Here is a 14,018-nt window from a genome sequence, read left to right on the forward strand (position 1 = left end):
CCTGTAGGTTTATTAAATTTGATTTAGAGTCACCAGACCTTTTTCTACTTGTATGTTTTTTGTAAGGAAAATACAATAATCATACAGTAAGCATATGTAGCTTTAAGTATATGAGTGATCTTATAAAGACCTACTTTAATAATACCTGTTAAGAATCATAAGTTATTCAATCATTTTATTCATCATAAGTTGTTTTGGGAAGTAGGTTTTTAAACTGAACAAATATGAGAAAAACTAACCAAAAACTTCTAGAGGCTGTTTGAAAATGTACCAGATTAACAACATCCAAAAAAAAGGGGATTCCCAATGAAGACTTGTAATTAATTAATTTTTTTATAAAATAATTAACATTAATAGGACTATCTAAAGTTAAAATTATAGTGCTCACTTATTGTGTAATGATTAACATAACATTTTGGGACAACATGGGACCTATTAGTCCATCTCAGCTATTCCATACTCTAAATTAAATTATTATAATTAAAAAACAAATCTTATCATTCATATGCTTATCAAGCTTTTTCTTAAACTCTCTTAAATTTACTGCCTCTACAACATCTGAAGGCAACCCATTCTACAAAGGCCAACCACCCTGTTAGAAAATCAAAATGTCTTAGCTGAAGATGACTCTACCTTGCCAAAATTTATTTGTGTCCCATAGTCCTACTATTCTCACTGTTAAACATGAAAAAAAGATGATGTGTCAACACTATCAATTCCCTTTACAATCTTAAACACCTCAATCAGATCCTCTCTAACTCTTCTTTTTTCAAGAGAAAAGAATTTCAGAGATTTCAGCCTCTCCTTGTATGACAACACCTCCATCCCAGGCATAGTTCTAGTAATCCTTCTCTGAACCCTTTCCAGCAATTCAATGTCTTTCCTAAGGAAAGGAGCCTAAGACTGAAGACAATATCCCAAATGTGGCCTAACCAGTGACCTGTACAATGAAATTATAACCTCTTTTGACTTGTATTCAATCCTATTTGCACTACCACTAGCAACAGCGTACTGCTTGGATGGCTTTAGAGACTGATCGACTATTACACCAAGATCCCTTTTCTTCATAACATTATTAAGGTTATTCCCAATCAAATTATACTTATAATTTAGTAAACAGTGAAGATTTTTACAACATTAATAGTAATATGCAGACTTTGTTTTTTTATATCTTATTTTGAAATGTTATCTTACTAAAGAAATTTCAAAGTAGTTTTAAAATACTTTACTTTTAAAACTACTCTTATACAATCTATAGTTAAATTAGATATTTGTATTAACAAGTAACAGTTTAAATCCAACTAATTGCACCTCAAGATATATGTCAGATAAGTGTTTACTGTTATGCATCCTGTAACTACGTTTCTTTTTTCTTCTTCCCAGATAATTTCTGAGTTACTATTGATATATATGTGTGTGTGTGTGTTTGAAACAATTAGCCAACAAATTTGGTGTCAATATGATTTTTTCATAAAAAAAAAAAAGATGAAAATAACAGTATTCGTAGATTATAAGAATTAGAAAACACTTCTAAAAGATAATTTTGTCTGTAGTACTGACTTATTTATTATTTTTTAGATTGGTTGTATATCACAGACTGGAGGTTAGATGCTGTTCTAAAGATGAATAAAGAGACAGGAGCAGATGAACAAATTATGACTGCTGTTGAAGAAGGAAATCGGCTGTATGGTATCAAAGTTTACAGCACCAAGAACCAGAAAACTGATTGTGAGAGGCTCCATAAATTCATCTTTAGTGTTTCTATTCTCAATGCTCTTAACTCTTATTAAAGAACCAACTAAAAACAAAGTATTTTACATGATAAATTACTTTCGTTTTGTAAATATTAATACAATGTGATGTATGTGTGTTATAGAAGTAAGCATAGAGAAAAATGTACAGTTTTCTATAATTTGTTTTAAATTTAAAGTTGGGCAATAATTTCAAAGGATAAACAGGACTATTAATTTTTCCTAACTTTTAATTAAAATTAGAAATTATCATTCTTTCATCTTGCCACTTATTTCAACAGTGGTAAAAATGTAAAGTAAAACATTATTGTGAAGCTGACTGCATGTTTTTCTTACTCTAACTATTCAGTCATTATTCCCAAAATATTATTATTAACTGTGTTTTTAGAGCTAATGGTATATATACATGAAAAAATTGTACTTCTGTTGCTGTCAAATTGTTGTTCCTAACCTTTCATGTAGTGCTTAAAGTAAGATATGTCTTTATCTTTCTTTTCTAGCTCGCCACCCATGCAAAGTCAACAATGGTGGTTGTGATAGATTCTGTTTTGCCATACCTGCAAATTACAGTCAAGGTCCTGATCTTGATGTTAGCTGTGGCTGCCCGTATGGGGAAAAGCTTCATGAAGATAAAAAACAATGTATTTCTGACCCCACTGCAGAGCCTCCTGTAAAGGCCTGCGTTAATTCCTGGGATTTCACTTGTGACAACAAACGATGTATTCCTAAGACATGGGTTTGTGATGGTGATGATGACTGTTTAGATAACTCTGATGAAATGCAAAACTGTACCCGTAAGTTTTTATATTATTAAATCTAAACTTGTGACTTAACTGAGCTGATATTAGCAATAAGTCTGAAGTATGTAACATTTGGATACTTTTCAAATTTACTAAGTATGTGTTAGAAAAATAGCTGTGAACTAAGGCTTCCACTCCAGGAAGAAGAAATATCAGTATTTTTTCTGCTGAGGAGTTATTGTTATTTTTTGCACTTCCTTTGACAAATATTTTCCATTTTTTTATCAAAAAATGGATTATTTTCTTTTGTGTTATCTCCTGTTTTACAACACAGAATTAATGTAGAACACTGTGGAAAATGAGATGATCCCATGCTTGCTTGTGAGATGGTTTAGATGGTTTGTTCAAAAACTTTGTAGACAAATGCAGTCCATTAACAATGCCTTTCAAGGCTTCCTGTTACCTGCAACTGTAAAAGTGTTTCAAGTGCAATACATACAGTTGTTGTTGATGTGACCACTATGGGACATCAACTTGAAGAAAATATTTAGAAGGTAAGTAGGAGCAGGTGCAAAACAGTTATTTGAGAAATCCTCTGTAGCTATCATGTGAGAATAACTCATGATGAATTTCCAGGCCAAATATAATATATTGGATGAGACATAAGGAGGTTTTAAGGTTTACAGAAGAAGAGGAAGGATCTATAAACTCAAACTACTGGGAAATGAGTGTGAAAGGGAATGGATTCTGAATATTAGCAACTAACTATCAGGAATAAAGACTTGAATTGCCTCAGAGATTCAGAGAAAGTTTCAATGATACAATCATAGATGGATTTCCAAAATGATTCACAAGTGAAAACTAAGTTCATTTGAAAGCAGCCAGAAGAATTTCAATTAAAATGTTAATATATCTGAAATATATAATTAATCAGTATTTTCAAGTATCATTATAATTACTAACTCAATTAAAAATCATCCATTTTTCCTTTTGCTAAAACAGTTTGTAAAAACCATTTTGTTTTCTTATTTAAATACTTCTGGTTATTGGTTACATTGAAATATCTAAGTTTCTTGCCAAGTTAGTTATGCCAAAAACAGCAGTTTATCCACATCAAAATTGGTCAACTTTGACAACTAGTTTTTAAGTTCTGTAAACAATCAGTTTGTGTTGGTTTTGAACTTTTTAGACCCAAGAAAAATTTGAATATTTATCACCAAATTTTTGTGATTTTGGCCTGGTTAAGTCACAAATTCAGGTTTAATATATTTAGTAAAAACACTTTTTTGTTTTTTTAATACAGGATTTATAAAACACCCACTAAAAACAGAAGCTCTGAAAAATCATTAATGTAGACAGGATTGGCTGTTTAGTGAAATGGTACCTAGATATATTCATTTACTAGTGAGATGTAATCAATCATTCTTTTTGTGACAGAATCAGTTGCAACATACTTTACCCAGTTGTTGTTTTTTTCCACCAGCACATATTCCACAGTGATCCTCAACCAAAACCACAACTATCTCACATTTGGGTGGTCATGAAACAAACTTAACAACAACTTGATTAACCTTCTTGAACTTTTTATTTTGTCTTTTACTTCAGTAACATAAATATTAAACTACTATAGTAATGAAGGATTGGATTCATGATGTGGACTGATCAAAAATATTACTGTAAAAAATAAGAGTCCAATTTAGGTAGATTCCACAGGGTTTATCCATAGGCATCTGTCAACATTCCACTATCTATGAATTTCTGCTTTAGACCTACCATAATGAAGAAAATAATCCCCCATAATACCAATACCAGGTTTTATTTAGACACGTATTCACCCTACTATACATATTGGCACAAATAATCAAATACAAATCATACATGAAATATAATTAACACATGCACATGACTAGATTAATATTACCATTCATAGCTAAGAGGTTTAAAGTAGTGAGTACTGACACCGTGAATTTGTAAACTTGGGGTTATATACAAGAGACAAGCTATGAATAAGCAAATAGTTACTAAACAAAATGCTTAAAAACCTAAAATTGAAAATATGAAACCAAATAAAAAATATAACATACATTGTCTACTACCATAATTCAATGATTCTGTCAGGAAACTTACAGTGGATTTTGTGCATTCATGTTGAAAATGATTTGATAATTCTCTGTAATGTGCAAATAATATTCCATGGTGCATTTTCGTTTCTGCTATGGTGATAGAATTGATGCATGAAACATTGTTTTGTGTTTGTAAAAAAAGCAGAGTGCACTTGCTTGAATAGTTGTGTCTGAGCATGGATGTTGTTCCAGAGCTACTACAGACATTTGGCTTTTTAGCTGGAATGATAATGAACATCAGTATGGTAACAGAGACAAAAGAGAGACAAACCAGCTGAGTAGCTAGTGTTGCAGCCACTGTATCATGTCTGAGAATGAATGTGCAACTCTCAGAGGATTTTGTAAATAATCTGAACTTAGTACAGAGATATAAATTCAGTATATTGCTCAGGGAGTTTGATGCATTCATGGGACCAGGTGGCCAATTAGGTTAAACAACAACAATATGTCATCATACAGAAACAGGCTTATTTGGAGCACCATAGATGTAGTTAGTGCAGAATTTGAAGGACAGAATAATATAAGATTTGGAGAGAGCATTGTTGTTTCCATTGGTGATTGTTAAAAAGAAAGAAGGAATGGCAATGTTTGTCACGAATGTTTGATGGATTAATGTGGTAAAGTATGTTGATGCCTTTCCTTTACACACAGACAGATTCTCTGGATGACAAAAGTAAACTAGGATTGCTTTCAGTACTCAAAGGACTCTATGAATTCTGTATCATATCATTTGATCTGTATAATGCACCTGCCACTTTTGAGAGATTGATTGAACTTATGCTCAAAGGACTGCAATGGGAGAGATGACTTATCTATGTAGATGGCATACTTGTCTTTGGTTGTAAATTTCAAGCCCCAGCTTCAAGGATGCACAGTTTAAATTTAAACTAGAAAGTTTGCACTTATGTGCATGGAAGTGCAGTTTCTTGGTCACATGTTGGTAGAAATGGAGTGTCCACTGATCCTGCAAGGATTGAAGCAGTCCCTACTTTTCAACAAGTGAGAAGTCTGCAGCTCTCTAGTTAGATGATGATGTTTTATCATCAATGGTTTGATTAATTTCTCCAAGATAGCTACATCACTATCTGTGCTGAATAAGGTTGATGTACACTTTAGATGGAAGATGCATTCTATTCCTTGAAGTGGGCCTTGGTTTAAGCACCAATGTTGGTTTATCCTTGTCTAGATTGTTCATTAATCCTGGAAACGGACATCAGTCGTAGTGGAGTTGGTGCAGTTTGTTACAAGTACAGGACAGTATGGAGCAAGTGATTTTATATAGGAGTCACATGCTGAGTGCTGATACTGTAAAACAAAAAAAGAACTGCTTGCAGCTGTGGTATTTGTCAAAAATTACAGACACTACTTGCATGGTAGGGTGGGAACACACATCACTGAACTAGTTAACGAACTCTTAAAAACCCAGAAGGTATGATTGCATGTTGAATAACAATGCTGCAAGAGCATGAGTGTTGTGCATCACTGCTTGGGTTAGCAGAACAGAAATGTAACAGATTATATCATCTTTCCATGATAATATATCCAATTTGATGAACATCCAGCAATTGCAGCAATAGAGACTACAAACATATGTTTTGTGACAGTTCTGCATTTTGATAGATATCATGGATGTCCATTCAGGAACTTCAGGAAGAGCAACTAACCAGACACAGCTTGGGTGCTACTTGTCTTCAGGAAGGTAGTGTGTACCCATCCTGTTACAAATTGATGAATGCTGTACTTACTCATAGAATATATGTCACTTGTATAGTTAGTTACTAGTGCAGGATGGTATATTGTACCCTTATTATGAACCAGTGAGATGTGGTAACCAACTCGTGATGCAGTTAATGGTTTGTAGAGCTCCATGTCAGAAGTACTTCAAGCTTTCGATAATGCAAAGATTGGAGTGCACCAGAGAGGGTTATGTACTATTAAAAAATTTGTGAAGAAGATGTTTTGGCATAATTTGTACCAAAATGTTGAGAGATAGTGTAGATTTTGTATCAAGTACTCTGCTATGAAGAAAAACTGACCACATCAGGAAAAACTTTATTAGAGTTGTCAGTTCTCTTTTAAAGAGATATGCAAATCCTCTGCCTGAAACTGAAAGACGCAATCAGTATGTGCTGGCCATTATTGAAACTTTTACTAAGTAGGCTGAAACTTATCCAGTGGCTGACATTTTAGCATGGTAAATCACAAATGTGTTGATTGAGCAATGGATTTCAAATGATATTTAATAGCAAGGTTTGGGTAAAATATTTTGATGTATCTAGTGAGCAGAACATTCCAAACTTGCTAGATACATAGCTAGGACAGCTGAGGTTGTTACATAAAATCCTAGGGAAAATGACATTTGGCAGTGGCTGTTGGTGATGACTGGATGGTTGAGTTTTGTACTCAATTTTTGTGGAAATTTACCTTTAGAAGCTCGTTGAGAGATCTAGTAATGTTACATGCAAGTCAACAACATTTTCTATTATGTTGCTGCAAAATTACATCAGATGATATTCATGCTAAGTTTCGAAGTAAATGTTGATAGATTTTTACCTGTAGAAATTCTATGACAGACAAGTGATCTTGCATATAAATTTAACATGATTTTCTGTTGTATTGCTATGCAAGATTGTGCCTGATAGTTTATTTGGTGGTGTATGCCAATCCTCCTGAAAGGCAGTAAGGAAGTTATGCTCTAATACAGCATGAAAATTTTATGTACACACCACAAATCAGGCAATGTGTATATCATTTTGCTACATTTTTGTCTGAGTTAATGTTTGAGTTTATCTAATATAGCTGGTTTTGTCACAGCCCATTGTGTCAAAAGTGTACTTGATGGTAATACTGGTTACCATGGAAATCATTCTAACTGCTGAGTGTGACCATCATGTTCTTCAATTATGCAATGGTTAATTGTTTTCATTACATATTTAAACCAGTTTATATCTTTATATGATTATGTACTTGAATGTGATTTATACCAGAGTACAACTTTTCAGTTTAATAAAGAATTGTGGCTTGAAATATTAAGATGTGATACATTTTGTGAAAAACTGCAGTGATTAGCTTGGACCATACTGAGATATAAAATACAGCATATTATATGTTTTCTTAATACTAGCAAAAAATATATACAGTTTGGTCCCAGATTGGAATATTCATTAGCATGTGATTTATTACTGAGAAAAATACACTAAATTTGTATAAAATCTCCACCACATCAGGTAATAAACTTGGTGGACCCATTGTTTTCACTGATGATGGGGAATTAATATTCTTCAGTTTTGTTAACAGATGTTTGTAGATTAAGTGACTTAGTCTTTGGAGGGTAAAATCACCATATGATCTCCTGTTTGTTTGAAATGAAAGAAAACTTATTGTTTCTTAGAAGTTTTGATTTAGAAATATGTTTTATTTGTATGATTGAACAATTTCTGTACATTGACAGATAATACTAATGTTTAATAATATTTTTTCTAAACAAGGTATCATAATTCACAAACTTTGCATTAACTACATTCAGCTGTAGTTTAACAACGTAAGTTTTGTCTGGATTTATTTATGAATTCAAATGCTTATTTCTTCAGATTATGTTTAACTTGTATATCAGAAAGCATGTGGGAATTGAGAAAAACCAGAAATCTACTGGGCTAGAAACTTTGGTCACTGATTGTGAAGTAGCTGCCTTACATTTGGTTACCAGTCTCATGTGTTTTTGGTAGTTTAATCCTCTTCCTCATTGGTCCCAGGATCTATCTTCATGGCAACCAGACAGTGATGGAAGAACTCTTGTGTGTGAGAGGAGAGATGGTTAAACTCACTAACTGAGAATTTTTGCCATAAGTTGACATGGTCAGAAGTTTGGATAAGGTAGCTAGCTGCACAGGCATTGTTCCATACAAAGCTATGTGGATTACACATTCACTAGTGCTTGAAATAAAATGTGTTCTGGTGTAATAGTAGTGAGTGAATCCACTATGAATATCTCACAGCACATGTGCTACACCTGTATCCAGGTGGCCTGTTCCTAGAGAAGGTCTTGTCATGGACTTTTGGTCGTGACATTTAATTTTACATTGCTAACTGAACTTCTGACCTTTTACAGGTTGGGTTGACTTGGAGTTTTAAATTCTGACTTGTTGATGAAGCCATGGATCTTGTGAATTTTCTGACAATTCATTGCACTTAAAGGACTGTGGTCCAACAGACTTCAGCTTAATGTGTACTAGACACACAAAGAAACTATGTGGATGATGCATCAGTAAATTGTTTGCTTTACCGATAGCTGACAGTATGATATGCCTATTGTAGTTGACATGTGTGATGGTAATCCTGAAAGTAAAACCAATGCTTCGTCCAGGAGAGAGGTCAAGGTATAAGAACAGCCTGAAGCCCTGCAAGAACTGCAGGATTGTATATATATATAAATGCTTAAATTTTATGTAAAACAGTGTTTTTAATTATTATGTTTATTTTTGTAATATGAATGTATTTTGAGTTTATTTGTAATTTTGTTTACATTATATTTTCATATTCTGATTTATAATATTTTGAATTTTGATTATTGTGTTAACTGGCTGGCTGTTGTGCTTCTTTCATGACTTGAGTTTTATTTATTTTCAATTTTGTATTGTGAATTTGATTTTAATTTTGCTTGAGTTTTGTTTTATTATGATTTCATTTTGTTTTATTGATTACTGGAGTTTTGTGTTACCCTTCATTGTCTTCATGTAGGTGTCATGGTGTCTCATGTATCACATGAAGGAAACAGTTATGGCATTTTGCAACTGATAACTAATTTTCCAATTCAGACAGTAAGATTTGATTTTAAAGCTTGGAGCAAGGATGCCTGTGAGATGAGAAAGGAAAGGGACTGGAATACTGAAATAGTGATGAATTTTGCCCTTAGATAACTAGCTTAGAATATATCTTTAGGGAGATATTTCATGTAATTTCTCTAAATTATAATTAACAGAATATTAAAAAGTTGTGAACTTGTATGGGTCCTTCTACTCAGGGAAAACTTGAATATGTCGATGGCTAGAAAACTGTATCACTTTGGCCCTACCTGTGTGCCCCCCCCCCCCCGGGGGAGAAACAAACCCATTTCAAGGGGTGGAATATGTACTTCAACAATTTGGAATGAGTTATGGATTTTTTTCCCCTGTAAATGTTAACTGGGATAGTCAGTGATGCATGCAGCATTGGATTGCCATATCCCACATTTTTACAGCTTTGTCTGAATTTTGGTGGTAGAATAGAATCCCTCTCAACCCCTTCAGCCAGTATAAGTCAACCCGTGAATAAGGAGACTAACCAGTGTGGTAAATAGATGTAATACACAATAACTGTGAGTAAAGATTTTGTTGGTTTGTTCAGTTGTGTTTGTGTATTTCTTTCATTTACTGTCTGAATTTGAAATTATTCTTTATGGCAAATTTCCTGATTTTTCAGATATATTAAGCTTATCTGTTGGGCACCATTGTACCTGAACACCACACAAATATATTTTGTTTCAGTAAATTAGCAAATGAAATTGCACAGAATTTGCAGAATTATTTTTGAAAGGTACTTTTGAGGACTGTATAATAACTGTATCCTGATTGTGTGGCATGATACTACCCAGATAGTATGATGTGTTTAAACAATAACAATATAAAAACATGGTGATGGCTGATTTCCCTTAGAATGAGAATGTGACCTATTTTTAATATGAATAGTATAATGACATAATGATGGCTGATTTCCTATTTGTATGGCATGAGAGAGTGTCATATTTTGACATGAACAACGTAATGACGTGATATTTTTTTTCTGATCTGAGACATGAGAGTGTTATGTATTTTTATGTGAAAAATGTAATAATGACATTGTAAGTTATAATTGATTTATTGTAAAGTAAAATGAAGGTATAATATGTATGTAAATTAAAGTTATTGGATAATACAAATGACAAGGTATTATAGTAATTATTTTGAGAGTTAGTAGACTAAAATTCATTGTTTCTCTACAGAATCAACCTGTAGCTCAAAAGAGTTCCAGTGTGATAGTGGACGTTGTGTTCCTTTAACATTCAAATGTGACTCAGATAATGACTGTGGTGATTACTCAGATGAAACTGGTTGTGGTGAGTGTTCACCTTAATTAAAAAGTTAGGTATGATTTAATACGTTTATCTGGTTTATCTGAACCTTAGAAAATTAATCTTAACTGGCTGAAATTGTTTCACTACAAGACATGAAGACAACACACTGGCATGATTGTATAAATGTTTATGGGCAAGATTTCTGAGTAAAATGTATTGAACTTTTAGAAAATGCTTCTGTACCTTTGAAAAAATTCAGTAAGCATTTTGGATCCTTTTTTGTAAATGAAATAAACGTTGCTTTTTTTTTTAGTGATACCCATGATATCTAATCATATGAGAGAACATTCATAATAAGAAATATAAAGATATTTTTTCTAAACGAGTTTTATAAAAAATGTTTTGAAATGGCTGTATAAAAGTGTGTATCAATAAACACTGGAGATATTTTACAGTTGAAAACTATAACTTCCATTACATTCACAATTTCATAAACAAGCTGTTTTTATTCATCAACTTTTTTGTATTTGATTTTTTCTTTCTTGAAATACAATGTTTTCCATAAGATCAAATATTTTTTAACCACCTTTTCTCCTATAGTAAATATCACATGTGAAACTACGGAATTTGCTTGTGACAATGGTCGATGTGTTCCTCAATCTTGGAAGTGCGACTCTGAGAATGACTGTGGAGATGGCTCAGATGAAGGAGAGTTTTGTGGTTAGTGAACCAGTAAAACAAGTAGACAACTAATATACATAATAGTTAAAATAAGTGGTAAAAATTTGAAACTTTACTGCCACACTTACACATGATGGATATAAAACCTCTGTGGACCTAAATAGTACTGAAAAATGTTTAAATTATTTCTAAGCTAAATATCTTATTAAAGTAAACACTTTTGACACTTTAATAATGTGTAAAGTAAGTATAATGAAGTGAAATACATTATTTACCTTTTTGTTTTTACATAGAGTTAAATTCTTTTATAATTAAACATACCAGCTCCAATACAGCCCCCACCCCCAGTGGCTCAGCGGTAAGTCTGCAGACATGATGCTAGAATATGGGTTTTGATACCTGTAGTGGGTACACCATAGAGAGCCATTGTGTAGCTTTATGCTTAACTACAAACAAACAAATCTGGTACAAACCCAAAATTTTTCAAAGGAAAGCATCTAAGTATTTTTGTGTTTAATTATTTATTTTTCTATCTTTGTAGCCCATGTAGAATATTGACACGAGTTGGTTAACATGAATGTTAGTAAAATGACATGCAGGTCACATGACCTGCTAAAAAGTTATAAATACTTTAGCATTGTCTTGTAATTCACTCCTGAGGTTGACGTTGCAACGTCGAAACATGTAGAGTTGTCAACTTTTTGAAGGCCATAGATAGGCTTAAATAAAACGTTTCTTAATTGTATACCAATTTTAACTTTGAATATTATTTATGATTTTAACTTTATACACAAGTGCCAAAACACAATAATCTTGTCTTATAACTTCTAATAAAAAGCCCTCGATATCTCAGTTATTTTGTAATAGTGCAATCTTTTCCTGGTAATCTGCTTGTGTAAAAGAACTGTACTTTATCATCAACTTACAGCAAAGTTTTGTACACCTACATTTAGTATTTGAGGATTATAGAAATTAAATGGTATTTTTGGTAATCCTCACAGTGGAAAAGACTTGTGCCTACTACCAGTACACATGTCCTGGATCAGGACATTGTATTCCACAGAGCTGGGTCTGTGATGGTGACAATGACTGTTTTGACCAAGCAGATGAGCAGAGTTGCCCACCTGTTACATGTACTTCAAGCCAGTTTCAGTGTTCTGACCAGAAACAGTGTATTCATGAGAGCTATCATTGTGATGGTGTTTCTGACTGCCAAGATGGTTCTGATGAACTGGGATGTCGTAAGTAGAATTTTGTATTAGATTACTTATTTATGAAGTTGGTTTCTAATTGATAAAAATAACAAATACTCGCTTAAGTCGATTGATAAAATCAACAAAGATGATCCGTGAAATAAATATTTTTTTGCATCTGTTTTTAATCAATTTTATTAGTATGTTAAAATTTTAAAGACAAATTTCATGTTTATTTTTCAGAAGGCATGAACTGGTTCTGTTTAGTAGTTTTGAACTTGTAATTTATTCCTCTGATTTCATTGTTTCTTTTTTGTTAAATTAATTTACGTTTCCTTTTCTTACTCTTTTAACTCAGTATTATTCATTGTATTCTATAACTCTTCCCAAATTTGTACTTTTCAGAAATGTTAAATACAACCTAACAAAAAAAATTCATTGATATTGTTTTTGAAGAATTGTTATTGTGATGTCATATATCACTTATGCAAAGCTATTTAACAGATCAACACAAAGAAAGCATAAACTTAGATATCTAACATATACAGAGGTTAAGTACCATATTTGAAAACAACTTTAGAACCTCAAATCATCATCACAGTCCATGTCGCCACATCAAGTCATGCTTTATCTAACAAACGTGCATCTTTACAGTAGCTCTGCAGCACAGTTTCAAAAACAAGAGGCTTTGTCGTAAGGCTGTCATGTTCAAAGAACATTACTCCTTCCTGCAGACTTTCCTTAATCCATCTAGTGTATGAGGACAACTGTGCCCATTTCAACAGTCAGATCACACGGAAATACTTTTATTTCTATGTCTTCTTATGGAACAGTATGAATACTCATTTCATAGTCTAACTGCTTGAGGTATTTGATGGTTGAACCCTAATTTTGTGGAAGCAATGTGTACATGTGACTTGTGTAGCTTTTCCAGATTGTGACTCTTCTTGATTGTGTTATGTACTGTTGCCTGGACCACATAGCTGTTTGTTTTGTTTTTTTTACATTGATATTTGTGTTCATGGATTCAAACCTATTACAAGATGCTGAATTTTTATTACCATGGATGGGGTACAACTTTTTGCATGTCTCTTTCTGTATTGTTCCCTGGTATTGATCTGTGTTCCTTTGTTTTCCAATGGCATTATGTACAAGGGACATTTCCATCTTGGAAATTCTAAAGCCTCAATCTGAATACATCCTTATGATTAGAGTGTATGAACATTTTGTATTAAAAACATTTAGTGGCATTCAACTATTTACAAAATTCCAACAATGTCAAAATAGACTTCTGGTAAATGTTGTTAGACTGTGATTTTTTTTTTATCAGCTGCGGTATTGTTGTATGACTTGCTGACTTGTATATTCAATATCTTTGTGATATAATCTACTCAACCATTTTTAGCCTTTTGGTGAAGAATGACTAATAATATTATGGAGAA

The 14,018-nt window shown here is 32.7% G+C and overlaps 1 protein-coding gene across 1 annotated transcript in view; it reads left to right on the forward strand.

Moving 5' to 3' along the window:
* Positions 1–14,018, forward strand: part of LOC106459552 (low-density lipoprotein receptor-related protein 2-like) — a 248,405-nt gene that overhangs the window by 119,482 nt on the left and 114,905 nt on the right. The window contains exons 18-22 of the mRNA XM_022386057.1: positions 1,579–1,728; positions 2,252–2,545; positions 10,631–10,744; positions 11,303–11,422; positions 12,385–12,624. Of these exons, the coding sequence (XP_022241765.1) occupies positions 1,579–1,728; positions 2,252–2,545; positions 10,631–10,744; positions 11,303–11,422; positions 12,385–12,624 (918 nt within the window). The remainder of the gene's footprint in view (positions 1–1,578; positions 1,729–2,251; positions 2,546–10,630; positions 10,745–11,302; positions 11,423–12,384; positions 12,625–14,018) is intronic.

Source organism: Limulus polyphemus, unplaced genomic scaffold, assembly GCF_000517525.1.
Source record: "Limulus polyphemus unplaced genomic scaffold, Limulus_polyphemus-2.1.2 Scaffold626, whole genome shotgun sequence".
Classification (NCBI taxonomy): Eukaryota; Metazoa; Arthropoda; class Merostomata; order Xiphosura; family Limulidae; genus Limulus; species Limulus polyphemus.